Source organism: Nicotiana tomentosiformis, chromosome 3 (assembly GCF_000390325.3).
Source record: "Nicotiana tomentosiformis chromosome 3, ASM39032v3, whole genome shotgun sequence".
NCBI lineage: Eukaryota > Viridiplantae > Streptophyta > Magnoliopsida > Solanales > Solanaceae > Nicotiana > Nicotiana tomentosiformis.
In genome coordinates, this window is record NC_090814.1 from 112,038,691 (window position 1) to 112,053,402 (window position 14,712).

General features: G+C 38.1%; 1 protein-coding gene across 1 annotated transcript; it reads right to left on the reverse strand.

Moving 5' to 3' along the window:
• Nucleotides 1-1,440: 1,440 nt before the first annotated feature.
• Nucleotides 1,441-7,022, reverse strand: LOC104104493 (quinolinate synthase, chloroplastic). Its single transcript, XM_009612598.4, has 7 exons — nucleotides 6,038-7,022; nucleotides 5,464-5,748; nucleotides 4,163-4,381; nucleotides 3,853-4,032; nucleotides 3,119-3,610; nucleotides 2,014-2,175; nucleotides 1,441-1,847 (listed from the first exon to the last, which is right to left on the reverse strand). Exons 1-7 carry the CDS (start codon nucleotides 6,800-6,802, stop codon nucleotides 1,770-1,772), a joined length of 2,181 nt encoding a protein of 726 aa, XP_009610893.1. The 5' UTR covers nucleotides 6,803-7,022; the 3' UTR covers nucleotides 1,441-1,769.
• Nucleotides 7,023-14,712: the final 7,690 nt, after the last annotated feature.

The window sequence follows — 14,712 nt, forward strand, 5'->3', positions numbered from 1 at the left end:
AATATATTAGCAATGGAAGAATTAAGCTATTTAAAAACAAAATTACGCTTCTAAAGTCATATATAGCAGTCTTCTCATTATTACGTGATTAGTATGAGTATTGGTACTTTATATTCAAAATAAAGAAAGTTGGTTTGGATAATTTATAGACATAAGATAATAGGATAGTTATAATTTCGTGAAGTTAGTTATTAGACAACTGGGTTCCTATTTGATGATTAGGATTTGAGAGTTAATTCCCTAAAATGGTCACCCAATTTATATGATTATCTTACCAAAATTACTTTTCTTTAGTTTGGGACAATAAAATCACTCAACTAATATTTTTTGACTCAAAAAATAAAGCACCCATTTAACATGCCATGTCATATAAAAAATATATTTTTAATGATAAATTTTATTTATCACAAATAATTCTTTTAATTTCCTAGCAAACATTGATCTAATTAATATGATATTTCTGTAATGTATTTTAAACTATTCTAAAAAGTATTACTGAGTAGATAGAATCTTATGACTTTCGAAACTTAAATTGGATATTCAGAGTAAAAATATTGATGATATATTTTTCCTTTATAATATAGTTATAAGAAATTTCTAAATTTACTGCTTTATGTTAATTTTTTAAAATATTTTTACTTATAAGTTTATGATAATAATACATTTGTGCAAATAATTATAATTGCATATTTGAAAATAATATATATCTGATAAGACTATCAAAATTTCAAAATAGTACATCATTTTAATGGGACTATCTAGTGAATTTTATCTTAATATATGTTGTTAAATATATTTAGTTTTAAATTCTAATTTGAAACTTTATCTTTCAATTATCAATTTAAATTTGTTAGTACATTTCTTATTAACTTTGTCCTAACTTTCATTAGTTTTGTTCTAATTTTGTTGTATGTCATTTTCTTTGAAGCGCCACTTCTAACTACATTGCAAACTACCCGCTTCATAATATATAGTACTATATATAGAGAAAGATTTTTTTGTTAAAAATAATAATTTGTTGTTTAAAATTAGATTCATTTTCTTATTGGGTGGGTTAAATGGGTATAAGAGACATGAATTAAATGAGTTTTAGTATTAAATATATATTTTTAAATATGAGATGGCACCAAATAAGTGTTTTTTTTAATTTCTAAATTAAATAACACTAGTTAAGTGACTTTATTGTCTCAAGCCAAACAAGAATGACTTTGAAAGGATATTATCTTAAGTTTGGTACCATCCAAAGAATTAACTCTAACTTTTGTTCCATATAGCTGTTCACTTTTTGTCCATTGATCGCTATAGTGGCCTTATGAGCAAATTACTATTGACTTCAAACAATTGAGGGTAATGTTGGGATTACGAAAAGTTAAAAGGGATACAAATATAAAATGATTGGTCAACCAAAATAAATTTGACAATATTGCCAAACACTAAAAAAGAACAAAACTAAAAGAGCTTTAAAGCTTATTTAAGCATAACGAATACAAACACCTTCAATATTTTGTAGGGGAAACAAAAGTACAACCATTATTTTCCTCCATCTATTACAATCACACTTAAACCAGGTAAAAATAAAAAGAAAGGTAAGAAACGGAACAACCAAAGCATGTGCACAGCATAAAATTCCTGTATAATCCATGTCCTATGCAGAAAAAATGAGGCTGGCATAATGCTCCTCTAGGCCTTCCCTTGCCAAGTATGGTGAAGGGAAGTAAACTTTTATTTGTCTCGAGTAAATACCACTGTCTGTCTAGCTTTCGTCTTGTTTAAGCAGAGCTTGATCGTCCATTATCACGAGGTTGAAGTATTTGATTGATTAGCTGCTCTGGTAATCTCTTTGTTGCCTGCACAAAGGGGGTTCAAAAAGAAAACACTCAAAAGTCGATATCTAACTGAATGTCCCTATCACATGCTCAGTGCAGTTTTTCAAATCATGACTTGGGCAACATTAGGATTGTCAAGTTACATGGATACACTCATTTTGCTAATACAGAAAATGAGGAAACAAACCTGAAAGTGTCTCATGTGCAGAACCGGCTCACAACCAACATCCGCAATTTGTTTTCCCTTGGGGGTTCGCAAACTGAATCGTCCTGCCTCATAAGCTGAAAGTTCGGCTTTGCCATGGGGCAAGCTCTGGCAAACTTTTAGCAACGAGCTAAGAGAGTTCATCTGACAGATAAAGGATGTAAGCAAATGAGAATCCATCTTTAGAAAAGTAATAGGTTCTATATGGTCCAGGAAGACATCCACTACAAAACTGCACTTATGAAGTTGAAGTGTAAAATGTAGCAGTAAGTTATTCTATGTCAACAATGCAACATTTGAAACAGCATAACATGTAGCAATAAGTCATTCTATGTCAACAATGCAACATGAACCAGAATAGAAGAGCTTGCCCCATCCATGAGTAAATATTTCATAGTAGCCTCATTAGACCGTACATCAAGGCACCTATTTGGAGCAACCATCTATAGAAAGATCGGAAACCATTATCATGCCAGGGCTACAGCTTATTCACTTAACTCCACAAAACACATGAAAAGGGTAACATGACCGCCCTGCATTTACATTCTAGCCAAAGTTATTTCATTTAAGTCCACATATGATTTGCATGGTAGCTAAAAAATAATTGAAAAAGAAACGTGAAGATTTTTTTTCGGTTCAAGCGTGGGGAGTGACAAATGAGAATGAAGTTCTGAAATCGGGAGAGTGGCACGAGGATTCCTAAGCCGCGCTAGACCTATCACTTCACAATGAAAAACAGGAGAATATGAAGGTATGCATTCAACCATTGAAAGAACATTTCTTGACCAATACTCTCTGCCTTCACAATCCCCTATGAACATTTTTTCCAAGCAGGTCGAATATGGCGCATCCGCCAATCCCCATAATGCACTCCCCTTACATACACAGGCAATAGGATACAAAGATTGTTGACAGAATTCTTCTCTAATATGCACTAAGAATATGAGTGATATGGAAGAAAACAAACAACACTTATGTTTAGTTTATTTTTGGCAAATACCAAACCGTAACAGCTAGGAACTGAGAGAATTAGTCAGTACAAAGAAAAAAAGAAGCAGGCAATAGATGACAGACAAATAATGCTAACCTTCATATATGGACAGGAGGCACATCCACCATGTAGAGAACACCCCTCTCCACTTGCAACTCCAGGTATAATATTGACCTTATTTTGGTCCAGAGGCGAACCCGTAGATGTTCTTGTCACTGATTCTGACGAGACAGGAAAGACAATCTCAACACTTACTTTTGCTCCACCGGAAGAGGAGTCAGCAGAACCTAGTAATTTACCGACTGCTGCAACTATTGCCGTAATCATTCCTGATTCCGTTCCCAAAACAAACTGAAGATGTTCATCTACGTTTCTATTCAAGGACTCTTCTACCCTTTCTTTGATAAAGTCGAGTATGTTCGAGGTAGAACCTACTACTCCCATGCCCCTTTTCTTCGCTTCCATTGCCAGGGAAAACATTTCACCAGGAACTTCAAAGTGTGCAGTAAGGAATGCATCCCCATACATTTCATTTATCTTCTCCACAACTTCATGACCAAAGAGGTGATGAACAATACATGTCCCATCCTGGAGGGGAAAAGCAAAGGAGACAAAGGTTATTTATTAATTAAAATGATGACGGGGGATAGCAGACCTGAACAATATCATACAGCAAATTGAAGCATTATTGATGGTTCTCAGATAAAGCTTTGAGGAGATCAGTCCTTTCCTCAAAGCTTCCGCTTGACCAATGCTTCAAATTAAATTACAGTAAAGAATGGCCATTAAGACCTCCTTCATTTCCATGAGTGTAAAAAACTCAGAATTACCTGAAAATAATGCAGTCGAGGAAGCAAAGATTTAATGGAGATTCTGTTGTGCAAAGGATGTATCGCAGAAATTTCTTCATCAGTCATCGTGGACATCTGGGTGAACAATTCCGCAATGTTTGAACCCATGTAGGTATCAGGACCATACAACACTTCCAAGTCAGGTACTTCAGCAAATGCCTGGATCGATATTAGATGCAGCTTCATTAGTTGAAGAAGATATACTGATATTTAATCATTGAAAAGACAAAAGATGAATTATGAAGAACTTGAAAAAAAAAAACTAAATCAATGGAAATAACCAACAAACCTGCAGAATAGTTTGCACAACATTAGAGGAAGTACATGTTATAGTCGGAACAAGCTCATGAGAATATGCTTTTGTCTCCAGTGAAGTATTTATGTACACAACATGCAGAGATGGAGAAGAAGTTGAAGCTGTTTTAAGATAATCCAAGTATGCTGGGCTGGCTGCAGCATCAGCCAAAGAACAACCAATGCGTTCGTCCGACATCCGATAAACTCCAACCTACAAAAAGAAGTATTAATACATGCAGAATATATTAGAGACGGCATACTTGCACCTGCCTGTCAAGTTATGTAAATAGATATAATCCATTAAACTATCAATATCCAAAAAGAGCATAGTCCCAAAATAACATGGCAAATCTCAAAGGCTTGGAAGCTTCATACATTGACTTGCTCTTGCTATTTTACCTATTTTGTTGCCACAGTGCACTTTAAACTAAGCTCATAAATGTTACTAAATTAAGACGTTCAGTTAAATGGAATGTTCAGCAGAGATCAAGCCTTAAAGATACAAATAAAAAATATAACAAGCAACCAGTGTTTATTTTTGGTGTTCATTAACTTCTCCTTCTGTTAATTTCGTTCCGCCTGAGGGGGGAAGCATTCTACATCTACAGGTAGAGGGGGATATCAAGGGTATTTGAGTGGAAATAGATTTGAGTTGCCAAATTCACCTACAAATGCGCTTCAGATTCATTAACTTCACTGATCAGTAAGATGATATTCCTTGGTCCAAAACCTACCCCCCCCCCCCCCCCAAACACACACACACACAGAGAAAGTGAACAGTTGTAGTGCCTGAATACTTTTTTCATAGTCTAGACCATTTACCCTTGAAGATAAACTCATGTGCACAATGAAATTGGTAATATACAGAAAAGATTTCATTTTCATAGCAGAAAACTGGACCTGTATAAAGCAGAAGATACCTATCAACCAAGTATACCTTAGGTTCAACAAAGATCAACAACATAGGGGATTATTTCACAGGAAAACAGCCAGATGGAAAATTTCCAAGTAGGAATCCAATTGAGCGGTAAACAGAGAACTTAACATGTGACAATTCATTGTGCATCTATCAGCGGAAGAAACTGTTCCCTGCTGCTCTTTTAATATTGTGTATATCATATGCAGAAAAACTTAGGGTTTTCTTTGTAAATTTTGCACATTGTCTAGCACGAGGAAATCAATTAGAATGGTACTCCCAACTGGTTGACCAAGCAAACACGGACTAACTTAGAAGTCAGGTCATCACTACAAAGCACTCATATAATAGAACACAAAAACGGGGGATGTGTCTACCTCTGGGAATCCAGCTAGATCAAGAATGGCTCGCACATTCTCTGACATGAAATCTACACCCAATACAGATATATATTCACATCCAGCTTTTGCCATACTGACAGCTTTATCAGCCATGACTAAAGAATCAGATATATGTATATGGGGCCAAAGCTTCTGCGCTGCAGTTAGAACACCTTGCACCTCAGGGTCCATGTAGAAATGAGCAACAACTCCTATTTTCTTCTCCTTTAGCAAATTGGCAAGTTTTTGGACCCTTGATTCATCAGGAAACAGGAACCTTGCCTGCAATTACAATAGAAACTAACTTAGGACTTTAAATGTCAGGAAGTTCAAGCCTCACTAATACTAAACGTGTATCTTTCTTTCCTTTTTGCCATAATGTGAATCTCTCTTTTCTCCTTGCCCTATAAACATAAATGAGCTATATTTTCAGATTGTGCCTAGAATATGTATGGATCCTAACTAAATTGAAGATAACAACAAACGGTAAACAGTAATCTAGGACACAAAACAAATGATGAACAAGCATTTCCTAAATGCCTAAAATGTTCAAGTAAAGAAGAAAGAGTACCTGGGCTTCAGCGTAGCTGCCTTGGGGTTGGATACCATCAGCTGTGATTACTAGAGATGGAAAGAGCTCGCCGCGCGGCCTGCCTTCACGCTCCGCAACTAAGGCCCTTGTCCTTTTCTGCATGCTGACCAACACATTATGCCACGTATTCGCCCTAGATGCCGATCCTTTCCCGTTCAACCCCGCAACATTCAAAGCATTCAAGTCCTCCGTTTTCAACGCCAGCACCTCATCGGGAGTAGCCCCGTCCAGCAGCGAAACCAAACACGCGCAAAACCCTTTAGTTATTTCCGAGTCACTGTCCGCCAAAAATTTCATCCTGTTCTCAGCCTCATCGAAACTCACGTTCAGCCATACCTGTGTAGTGCAACCCGGTACGCGATTCTCAGGGGTTTTGAAGGACGCGTCCATTGGAGGGAGGAGTGTGGAGTAGTGCAAGAGGCGTTTCACGCGGTCCATTGGTTCGACGAGGGACTGGAATTCAGAGATCAGGAGTTGGAGCTTGGCATCGGAAGGCGCGTGAGGCTGAGATTGTTGAGAAGGGAAGGAAGTCACAGCTGAACACGTAAAGGTTGAATTGTTTGAGGGTTTTTTGGAATCAGGGTTTGGTGGGAATGAAGCTTGTATGCATTTAACGAGGGGTCTAAAGGTAGAAGGCAGAGTAAAGACAGAGGGTGGTGCTCTAGGAATGAGTTTAGAACTAAAAAGGGGACATGGGGATTTCGAAAACAAGGAAGATTTCATGACTAAATTTGCGGCATCCATCACAGATTCTTGTGTGTAAGCAGGGGAGGAAGAAAAAAGTTTGGAAAGAAGACAGAGAAATGAAAGTTTTTTTTTTTTTGGGGTGAGGAAGAAATTAGAGACTGAGGGGTTAACGAGTTATCGAAGTGCGGAAAATGGCGGTAGGGAAGTTGGATTTGGATGTGCAGAAGAGAGAGGAGAGGACAAAGGGAACGGGAGGAGGAGGGCCTTGCAAATTAATGGTAGCAAATTGAAATTCCGACGATGGCCACCTATAATCACCCGCGAAAATGGTCAGCACAAAAATTATATAAATTATTATATTGACAATAAGTAATTTGTTTTTTAAAATCTGCTTAAGTTTTGATGGTCAAAACCTCAATTGGAATTAAGGTTTGGTATTCCAAATAAATACTGAAACTATTGGACCTGACATTTGATTAAAAAGGAGCCCAACTCTGTTCACAGCCCAATTTCTCTTTAACTAATTTCAATCCAAATTAGACCCAGATTTCTTTCAAGTCTAATCTATGGTTAATCGAAAGAAACAGTAAACTATGATGAAACAATATTAAGCAAACGAACACAGAAAAAAACTCAAAGATCACAGTGAAGCATAATATGAACCAATATCGGAAAAGTAAAGAAGAGGAAATGGACCTTTAGTAGAAAAAAGCTCTTCAGTAATATTAGAAGCTCCAAAGAAACTTTAGAAAAGTGCTGGAATCGAAGACCTTTTCTGCTGCTATCTCTCAGCTCTTAGTGTCTATGCTTATGTGTTGTGTGATTATATATAATGTGCTTTGGGGAGCAAGAATGAAATTATGTTGTGGAATTCTGAGTTAGAGAGGTGTGTGCATCAATTGTTTAATGTAGAGAAAACGTGTGCTCCCAACAAAATATTTTTTGTTAGTGTCTTTGGAGTGCTAACAACCATGTGCAGCTGAGATGTAGTCATTTATGATTGGGAGGAATCGTTGCCGTGGCAACACTTGATTGGTTCTCCTTTTGTTTTTTAGTTTTCTTTTAAAAATAAACAAAATATTATCTAAATACTTCTAGTCTAGGAAAAATATGGCAATCAAATAATTAATCTAAGAAAATTTCAAACGTGATTAGCTTATTTATTAAAGGTTAGATTAAAATAAAATTTGATTTTTAATTTATTTCAAAATAAAATAAAAGTCAATATGTAGACCTAAAAGAAAAACACTAAAATGGTATAAGACTGAGATATGGTAAAAAAAAAAAATTAGGTGTTCGCAATTACTCCAGGATATAGTAATTATCTAATAGAATAATCAAACTATTTGCAAATTGCTGAGGATATGATCGTTACAAAAAATTGGGTCTATTTAGACAAGACTAAACCGAAGAAAGATATTACTTGCCAGATTGGTCCTTTTAAAATAAACTAATGTTATTTGTTTAAAAATGAACGGAGACCAAAATTGTTATGTATTAAATATATATTTACTAAACCTATAATAACCATACCCAAAAGATAAGGGACCATTATTGCTATTTTCTCGAATATTATATGTGAGAGATGGTGTACGCTTCAGCGAAAAATGAGTCGTGCGTCTAGTTGTTTAATGTAAAGAAAAACGTATGTAAAGCAAAACGTGGGTGTCGTAAATATTTTAGGTGAGTGTAGTGCTAAGAAGCATGTGCAGGTGAGGTGCTGTGCTCTGTGGGTGACTGTGTACGTCTTGAAGATCAATGGGAGCTTAATATGAGCGGAGGAAATATTTTAAGTGACTGCCTGTGGTGTAGTGCTAAGAACCGGTAGATGAGGTGTTGTCATAGGGAGGAATCTTAGCAGTTGACAAGATTTGATTGGTAACTTTTATTTTTGATTTTCTTTTGACAATAACAAAATATATCTAAATATTCATAGTCTAGGAAAAATATAAGACAATTAATTAGTCTGAGGAAAAATTTAAAAGTCATTAGCTTATTTATTGTCACGACCCAAAATCCTAACATGTCGTGATGACGCTTATGTCAATACTAGTCAAGCCGACAACCTCAATAAACCACAATTTCTCTTAAGTTTGAAAACATAATATTTAAATTTTCATAGAAAATCTCATAAATTACTAACATAAGATACATTCTCAAAACCTGGTGTCACTGAGTACATGAGCATCTAAATGATAACAAAGTCTTACTGATAAAAACACTATCTAAAAATATAGAACAGTACAATAATTGAAAGGAAAAGAGTCAAGGTCAGCAGACGCCAAGCAGCTATCTTGATAGTCTCCAATTGATAACACTCTGAGATCTATCAGTTGCCGTATCCGGAAGTACCTAGATCTGCACACGAGGTGCGGGGTGTAGTATGAGTATAACCAACTCAGCACGTAATAATACTAAATAAAGAACTGAAAATAGTGACGAGCTTTACGGTTGAGTCCAATTACAGTAATTACCAACATAACAAGGTAGGCATGCTTTCAAGTTCAACATTTAAGGCCAAAACATTAATTTCATGTCAAGTTCAACTGAAACATATCTAAAATCTCTTAGAAATTCCCAAAACAAGGATATATGACAATTAAAGTACAACAATAATGAAATGAATGCATCATCTCAGAGCAACAGTCACTCATTCCTCCCACTCGCTGAGCACTCGCACTCAGTAGGTACACACGCTCACTGGGGTGTGTATAGACTTCGGAGGGGCTCCTTCAGCCCAAGCGCTATAATCCGCACGGACAACTCACGTATTGCACGGAGAACTCATATGCTAGTATAATATCTGGATCCGTACGGACAACTCACGTGTTGCACGGACAACTCACGTGCTATAGTATAATATCTGGATCCGCACGGATAACTCACGTGATGCACGGACAACTCACGTGTTATAGTATAATATCTCACGATGAGGCCCTCGACCTCACTCAATCATAAATCTCTCCAGTCTCTCGGGCTCTCAATAATCATGAAAATCAGCCCAAACAACAATGATATGATGCATCAATAATGAACAATAAAGACTGAGATAAAATAAATAAGTAAACTATGAATGAGTATAAAACAATAATTTAGCAAATAATTCAACATGTACATATCCTCTGTGGGTCCCTACAGTGCCAACACATAATCTAAACATGATTTGTGGTTCAATTTCTCTACTACTTGGAGAATGTACAGATAACAACAGATTATTCAACTACACAGTTCCATGAAATTTGACCAAGTCACAATTCTTATGGTGCACGCCCACATGCCCGTCACCTAGCATGTGTGTCACCTCAAAACTAATCACATATCACAGAATTCGGGTTTCATACCCTCAGTACCAAATTTAGAACTGTTACTTACCTCAATCAGAGCAATTCTTTATTCCAATAAATCTTTTCCTCGCGATTCGGCCACCGAACGCCTCGAATCTTAGTCAAAATAATTCGATACAATCAACACGAGGTATAAGAATCAATTCCATATGAAAATGCTAAATTTCACAATAAAACCCAAAATTAACTAAAAATTTAATAATGGGACCCACGTCTTGGAACCCGACAAAAGTTACAAAATATGAACGTCCATTCAACCACGAGTCCAACCATACAAAAATTACTAAATTCCGGCTCTGAAATTTCAATACGAATATAATGCTTCAATCTAAACTGAATTTGGAACTCATTTGCTTAATGTGATACCATTTATTCTTGAAGAAATGACGTTGGAACATTCTACATTCGATGCCGAAACCTAGCAAATCAAGTCCGATTGACCTCAAATTTTGCACACAAGTCATAAATGACATAACGGACCTATTCCAATTTTCATAATCGGATTCCGACCCCGATATCAAAAAAGCCAACTCCCCGGTCAAACATCCAACTTAAAGTTTTATTTTAGCCATTTCAAGCCTAATTTAACTACGGACTTTCAAATAATTTTTCGGACATGCTCCTAAGTCCAAAATCATCATATGGAGTTGTTGTAATCATCAAAACTATATTCCGGAGTCGTTTATACATAAGTCAACATCCGGTCAACCTTTTCAACTTAAGTTTTCATCTTTGAGGCTAAGTGTCTCAATTCATTCCGAAACCTCACCGGACCCGAGCTAGTTACCCCGGAAAGTCACATAAAAATTATAAAGCACAAAGTGAGCAGTAAATGGGAGAACGATATTGTAATACTCAAAACGATCGGACGGGTCGTTACATTCTCCCCTTCTTAAACAAATGTTCGTCCTCGAACGGGTTTAGAATTATACCTGGAGTCTCAAATATGTGTGGATATTTGCTCTGCATCTCCCGCTCAGTCTCCCAAGTAGCTTTTCTGACTAGTTGACCTCTCCACTGCACTTTCATTGAAGCTATATTCTTTGATCTCAACTTTCGAACCTGTCGGTCCAAGATGGTCACCGGCTCCACATCATAAGACAAATTACCATCCAACTGAACCGTGCTTAAATCCAAAATATGAGACGGATCTCCGACATACTTTTGGAGCATAGATACATGAAACATTGGATGAACACCTGATAGACTAGGTGGCAAAGCAAGTTCATAAGCCACATCTCTAATCTTCTTAAGTATTTCAAAAGGTCCAATATACCTAGGACTCAACTTGCCCTTCTTCCCGAATCTCATAACACCCTTCATAGGCGAAACTCGGAGTAGTACCTTCTCTCATACTATGTAAGTAACATCGCGAACCTTTCGGTCGGCATAAATCTTCTGTCTAGACTGCACCGTGCAAAATCATTCTTGAATCAATTTAACCTTTTCCAAGGCATCCTAAACTAAATCAGTACCTAATAGCCTAGCCTCACCCAACTCAAACCAACCCACCGGATAACTACAGTCTCCCATACAAAGCCTCATACGGAGCCATCTGAATGCTCAACTAGTAGCTGTTATTGTAAGCAAACTCTGCGAGTGGCAAAAATTGATCCCAAGAACCCCCAAAATCTATAACACAAGCACGTAGTATATCTTCCAATATGTGAATAGTGCGCTTGGACTGTCCGTCCGTCTGAGGGTGAAATGTTATACTCAACTGACCCTGTGTGCCTAATTTTCGCTATACTGCTCTCTAAAACTATATTGTAAACTGCGTGCATGATGGACACTGGCACACCGTGTAGGCGAACAATCTCGCGAATATAAATCTCAGCCAACTGCTCCAAAGAATAAGTAGTACCGACTGGAATAAAATGCGCGGACTTGGTCAACCGATCTACAATCACCCAAACAGCATCAAACTTCCTCAAAGTTCGTGGGAGTCTAACTACGAAGTCCATGGTGATACACTCCCACTTTCACTTCGGAAATTCAAGTCTCTGAAGCAATTTACCCGGTTTCTGATGCTCGTACTTCACCTGTTGATAATTTAGACACCGAGCTATGAACCCAACTATATATTTCTTCATTTTTCTCCAACAATAGTGTTGCCTCAAGTCCTGGTACATCTTAGTGGTACCCGGACGAATGGAATACCGCAAACTATGGGCTTCTTCAAGAATCAACTCCTACAATCCATCTACATTAGGCACACAAATACGACCCTGCATCCTTAATACCCCATCATCTCCAATAGTAATATCTTTGGCATCACCATGCTGAACTGTATCTTTCAGGACAAGAAAATAGGGATCATCATACTGACGCTCTCTGATGCGGTCATATAGGGAAGACCGAGAAACCACACAATCTAGAACCCGACTGGGCTCCGAAACATCTAGTGTTACGAACTAATTGGCCAGGGTATGAACATTAACTGCAAAAGGCCTTTCACCAACAGGAATGAATGCAAGGCTGTCCATACTTACCACCTTTCTACTCAAGCATCGGCCACTATATTGGCCTTCCCGGGATGATACAGAATAGTGATATCATAGTCCTTTAGCAGCTCCAACCATCTGCGCTGTCTCAAATTTAGATCCTTTTGTTTGAATAAGTGATGTAGACTCCGATGATCCGTAAATACTTCACAAGACACACCGTAGAGATAGTGCCTCCAAATCTTCAATGCATGAACGATGGAAGCTACCTCCAAATCATGGACAAGGTAGTTCTTCTCATGGGGATTCAACTGACACGAAGCATAAGCAATCACTCTACCCTCCTGCATCAAAACACATCCAATATTCTGAGAAGTATCACAGTACACTGTATAAGAACCAATAGCTGAAGGTAGGACTAGAACTGGAGCTATGGTCAAGGCAGTCTTAAACTTCTGAAAGCTCTCCTTACACTCATCCGACCACCTGAAAATAACACCCTTCTAGGGCAATTTAGTCAAAGGCGATGCGATAGACGAGAATACCTCCACAAAACTAGGATAATAACCGGCCAAGCTGAGAAAACTCCGAATCTCAGTAGCTGAAGATTGCCTGGTCCAACTCTGAATTGCCTCTATCTTCTTCGGATCCACCTTAATTCCTTCACTGGACACTATGTGTCCCAAGAATTCCATCGAATTAATCCAGAACTCACACTTAGAGAATTTGGCATAAAGTCTCTCCTCCTTCAGCCTCTGTAGTACAATACTCAAATATTGTACATGTTCCTCCCGGCTACGTGAGTACACCGGGATGTTATCAATAAATACTACGAAAAATAAATCAAGATACGACCGGAATACACTATTCATCAAGAGCATAAATGTTGTTGGGGCGTTGGTCAGCCCAAAAGACATTACGATGAACTCATAATGACCATAACGGGTCTTGAATGTCGTCTTTATAATATCCGAATCCCGAATTTTCAACTGGTGATACCCAGATCTCAAATAAATTTTGGAGAGCACCCCCGTTCCCTGAAGCTGGTCAAATAAATCATCAACACGCGACAAATGATACTTGTTCTTGATTGTAACTTTGTTCACCTACCTGTAGTCGATGCACATACGCATAGTACCATCTTTCTTTTCCACAAACAGAACCGATGCACCCCAAGGTGACACATTGGGCCTAATAAACCCCTTATCAAGAAGTTCCTGAAGTTGCTCTTTCAATTCTTTCAACTCAGCTGGTGCCATACGATATAAAGGAATGGAAATGGACGGTGTGCCCTGCACCAAGTCAATACCGAAATCAATATCCATGTCGGGTGGCATACCCGGCAGACTTGTAGGAAACACATCCAGAAAGTCTCGCACTACTAGAATAGAATCAATAGTAGGAGTGTCACCATCTACATCCCTTACAAAGGCCAAATAAGACAAACATCCCTCCCCAATCATCTGTTGGGCCCATAAGTGAGAAAATACCCTGCTGGGAACAAAATCTGGAGAACCTCTCCATTCAATTCTTGGCAACACTGGCATCGCCAATGTTACAGTCTTAGCGTGACAGTCCAGAATAGCATGACATGGAGACAACCAATCCATACCCAAGATTACATCCAAATTAACCATGTTAAGGAATAAGAGATCAACTCTAGTCTCCAGTCCCCCAATAGTTACCATACATGACCGATACACACGGTCCACAATAATAGTATCGCCCACCAGCGTAGATACACGAACAGGTGAATCTAGGGACTCACGGGGCATATCCAGATAACGAGTAAAGTACGATGATACATACGAATAAGTGGAACCCGGGTCAAATAATATAGAAGCTTCCCTATGGAATACTAAGACAATACTTATGATCACTGCATCTGAAGCAACAACATCTGGCCTGGCAGGAAAAGCATAGAATCGGGCATGACCGCCACGTGATCTGCCTCCCCCTCTTGGGCGACCCCTAGCTGACTGAGCCCCACCCTGAGCTGGCTGGGCGGGTGGTGTAACTGCCGGTGATGGTGCCATCGGCCGAGAACAATCCCCACTCAACCACCTAGGACAATCTTTCTTGATATGACCAAATTCTCTGCACTCGAAACAACACCTCCTCTGACAGAACTGATGCTCCTGATAACTCGAGGAAATGCATGTAGAAGCCTCAGAGGACT

What these genes read in the sequence shown, in the direction of transcription:
- LOC104104493 (XM_009612598.4), bottom strand. Translation starts at nt 6,802, where the DNA reads ATGGATGCCGCAAATTTAGTCATGAAATCTTCCTTGTTTTCGAAATCC. An exon ending in TTGTGCAAACTATTCTGCAG is followed by an intron (nt 4,033 to 4,162) that starts GTTTGTTGGTTA and finishes ATATCGATCCAG; the next exon opens with GCATTTGCTGAAGTACCTGA. An exon ending in CCTCCTGTCCATATATGAAG is followed by an intron (nt 2,176 to 3,118) that starts GTTAGCATTATT and finishes TTTATCTGTCAG; the next exon opens with ATGAACTCTCTTAGCTCGTT.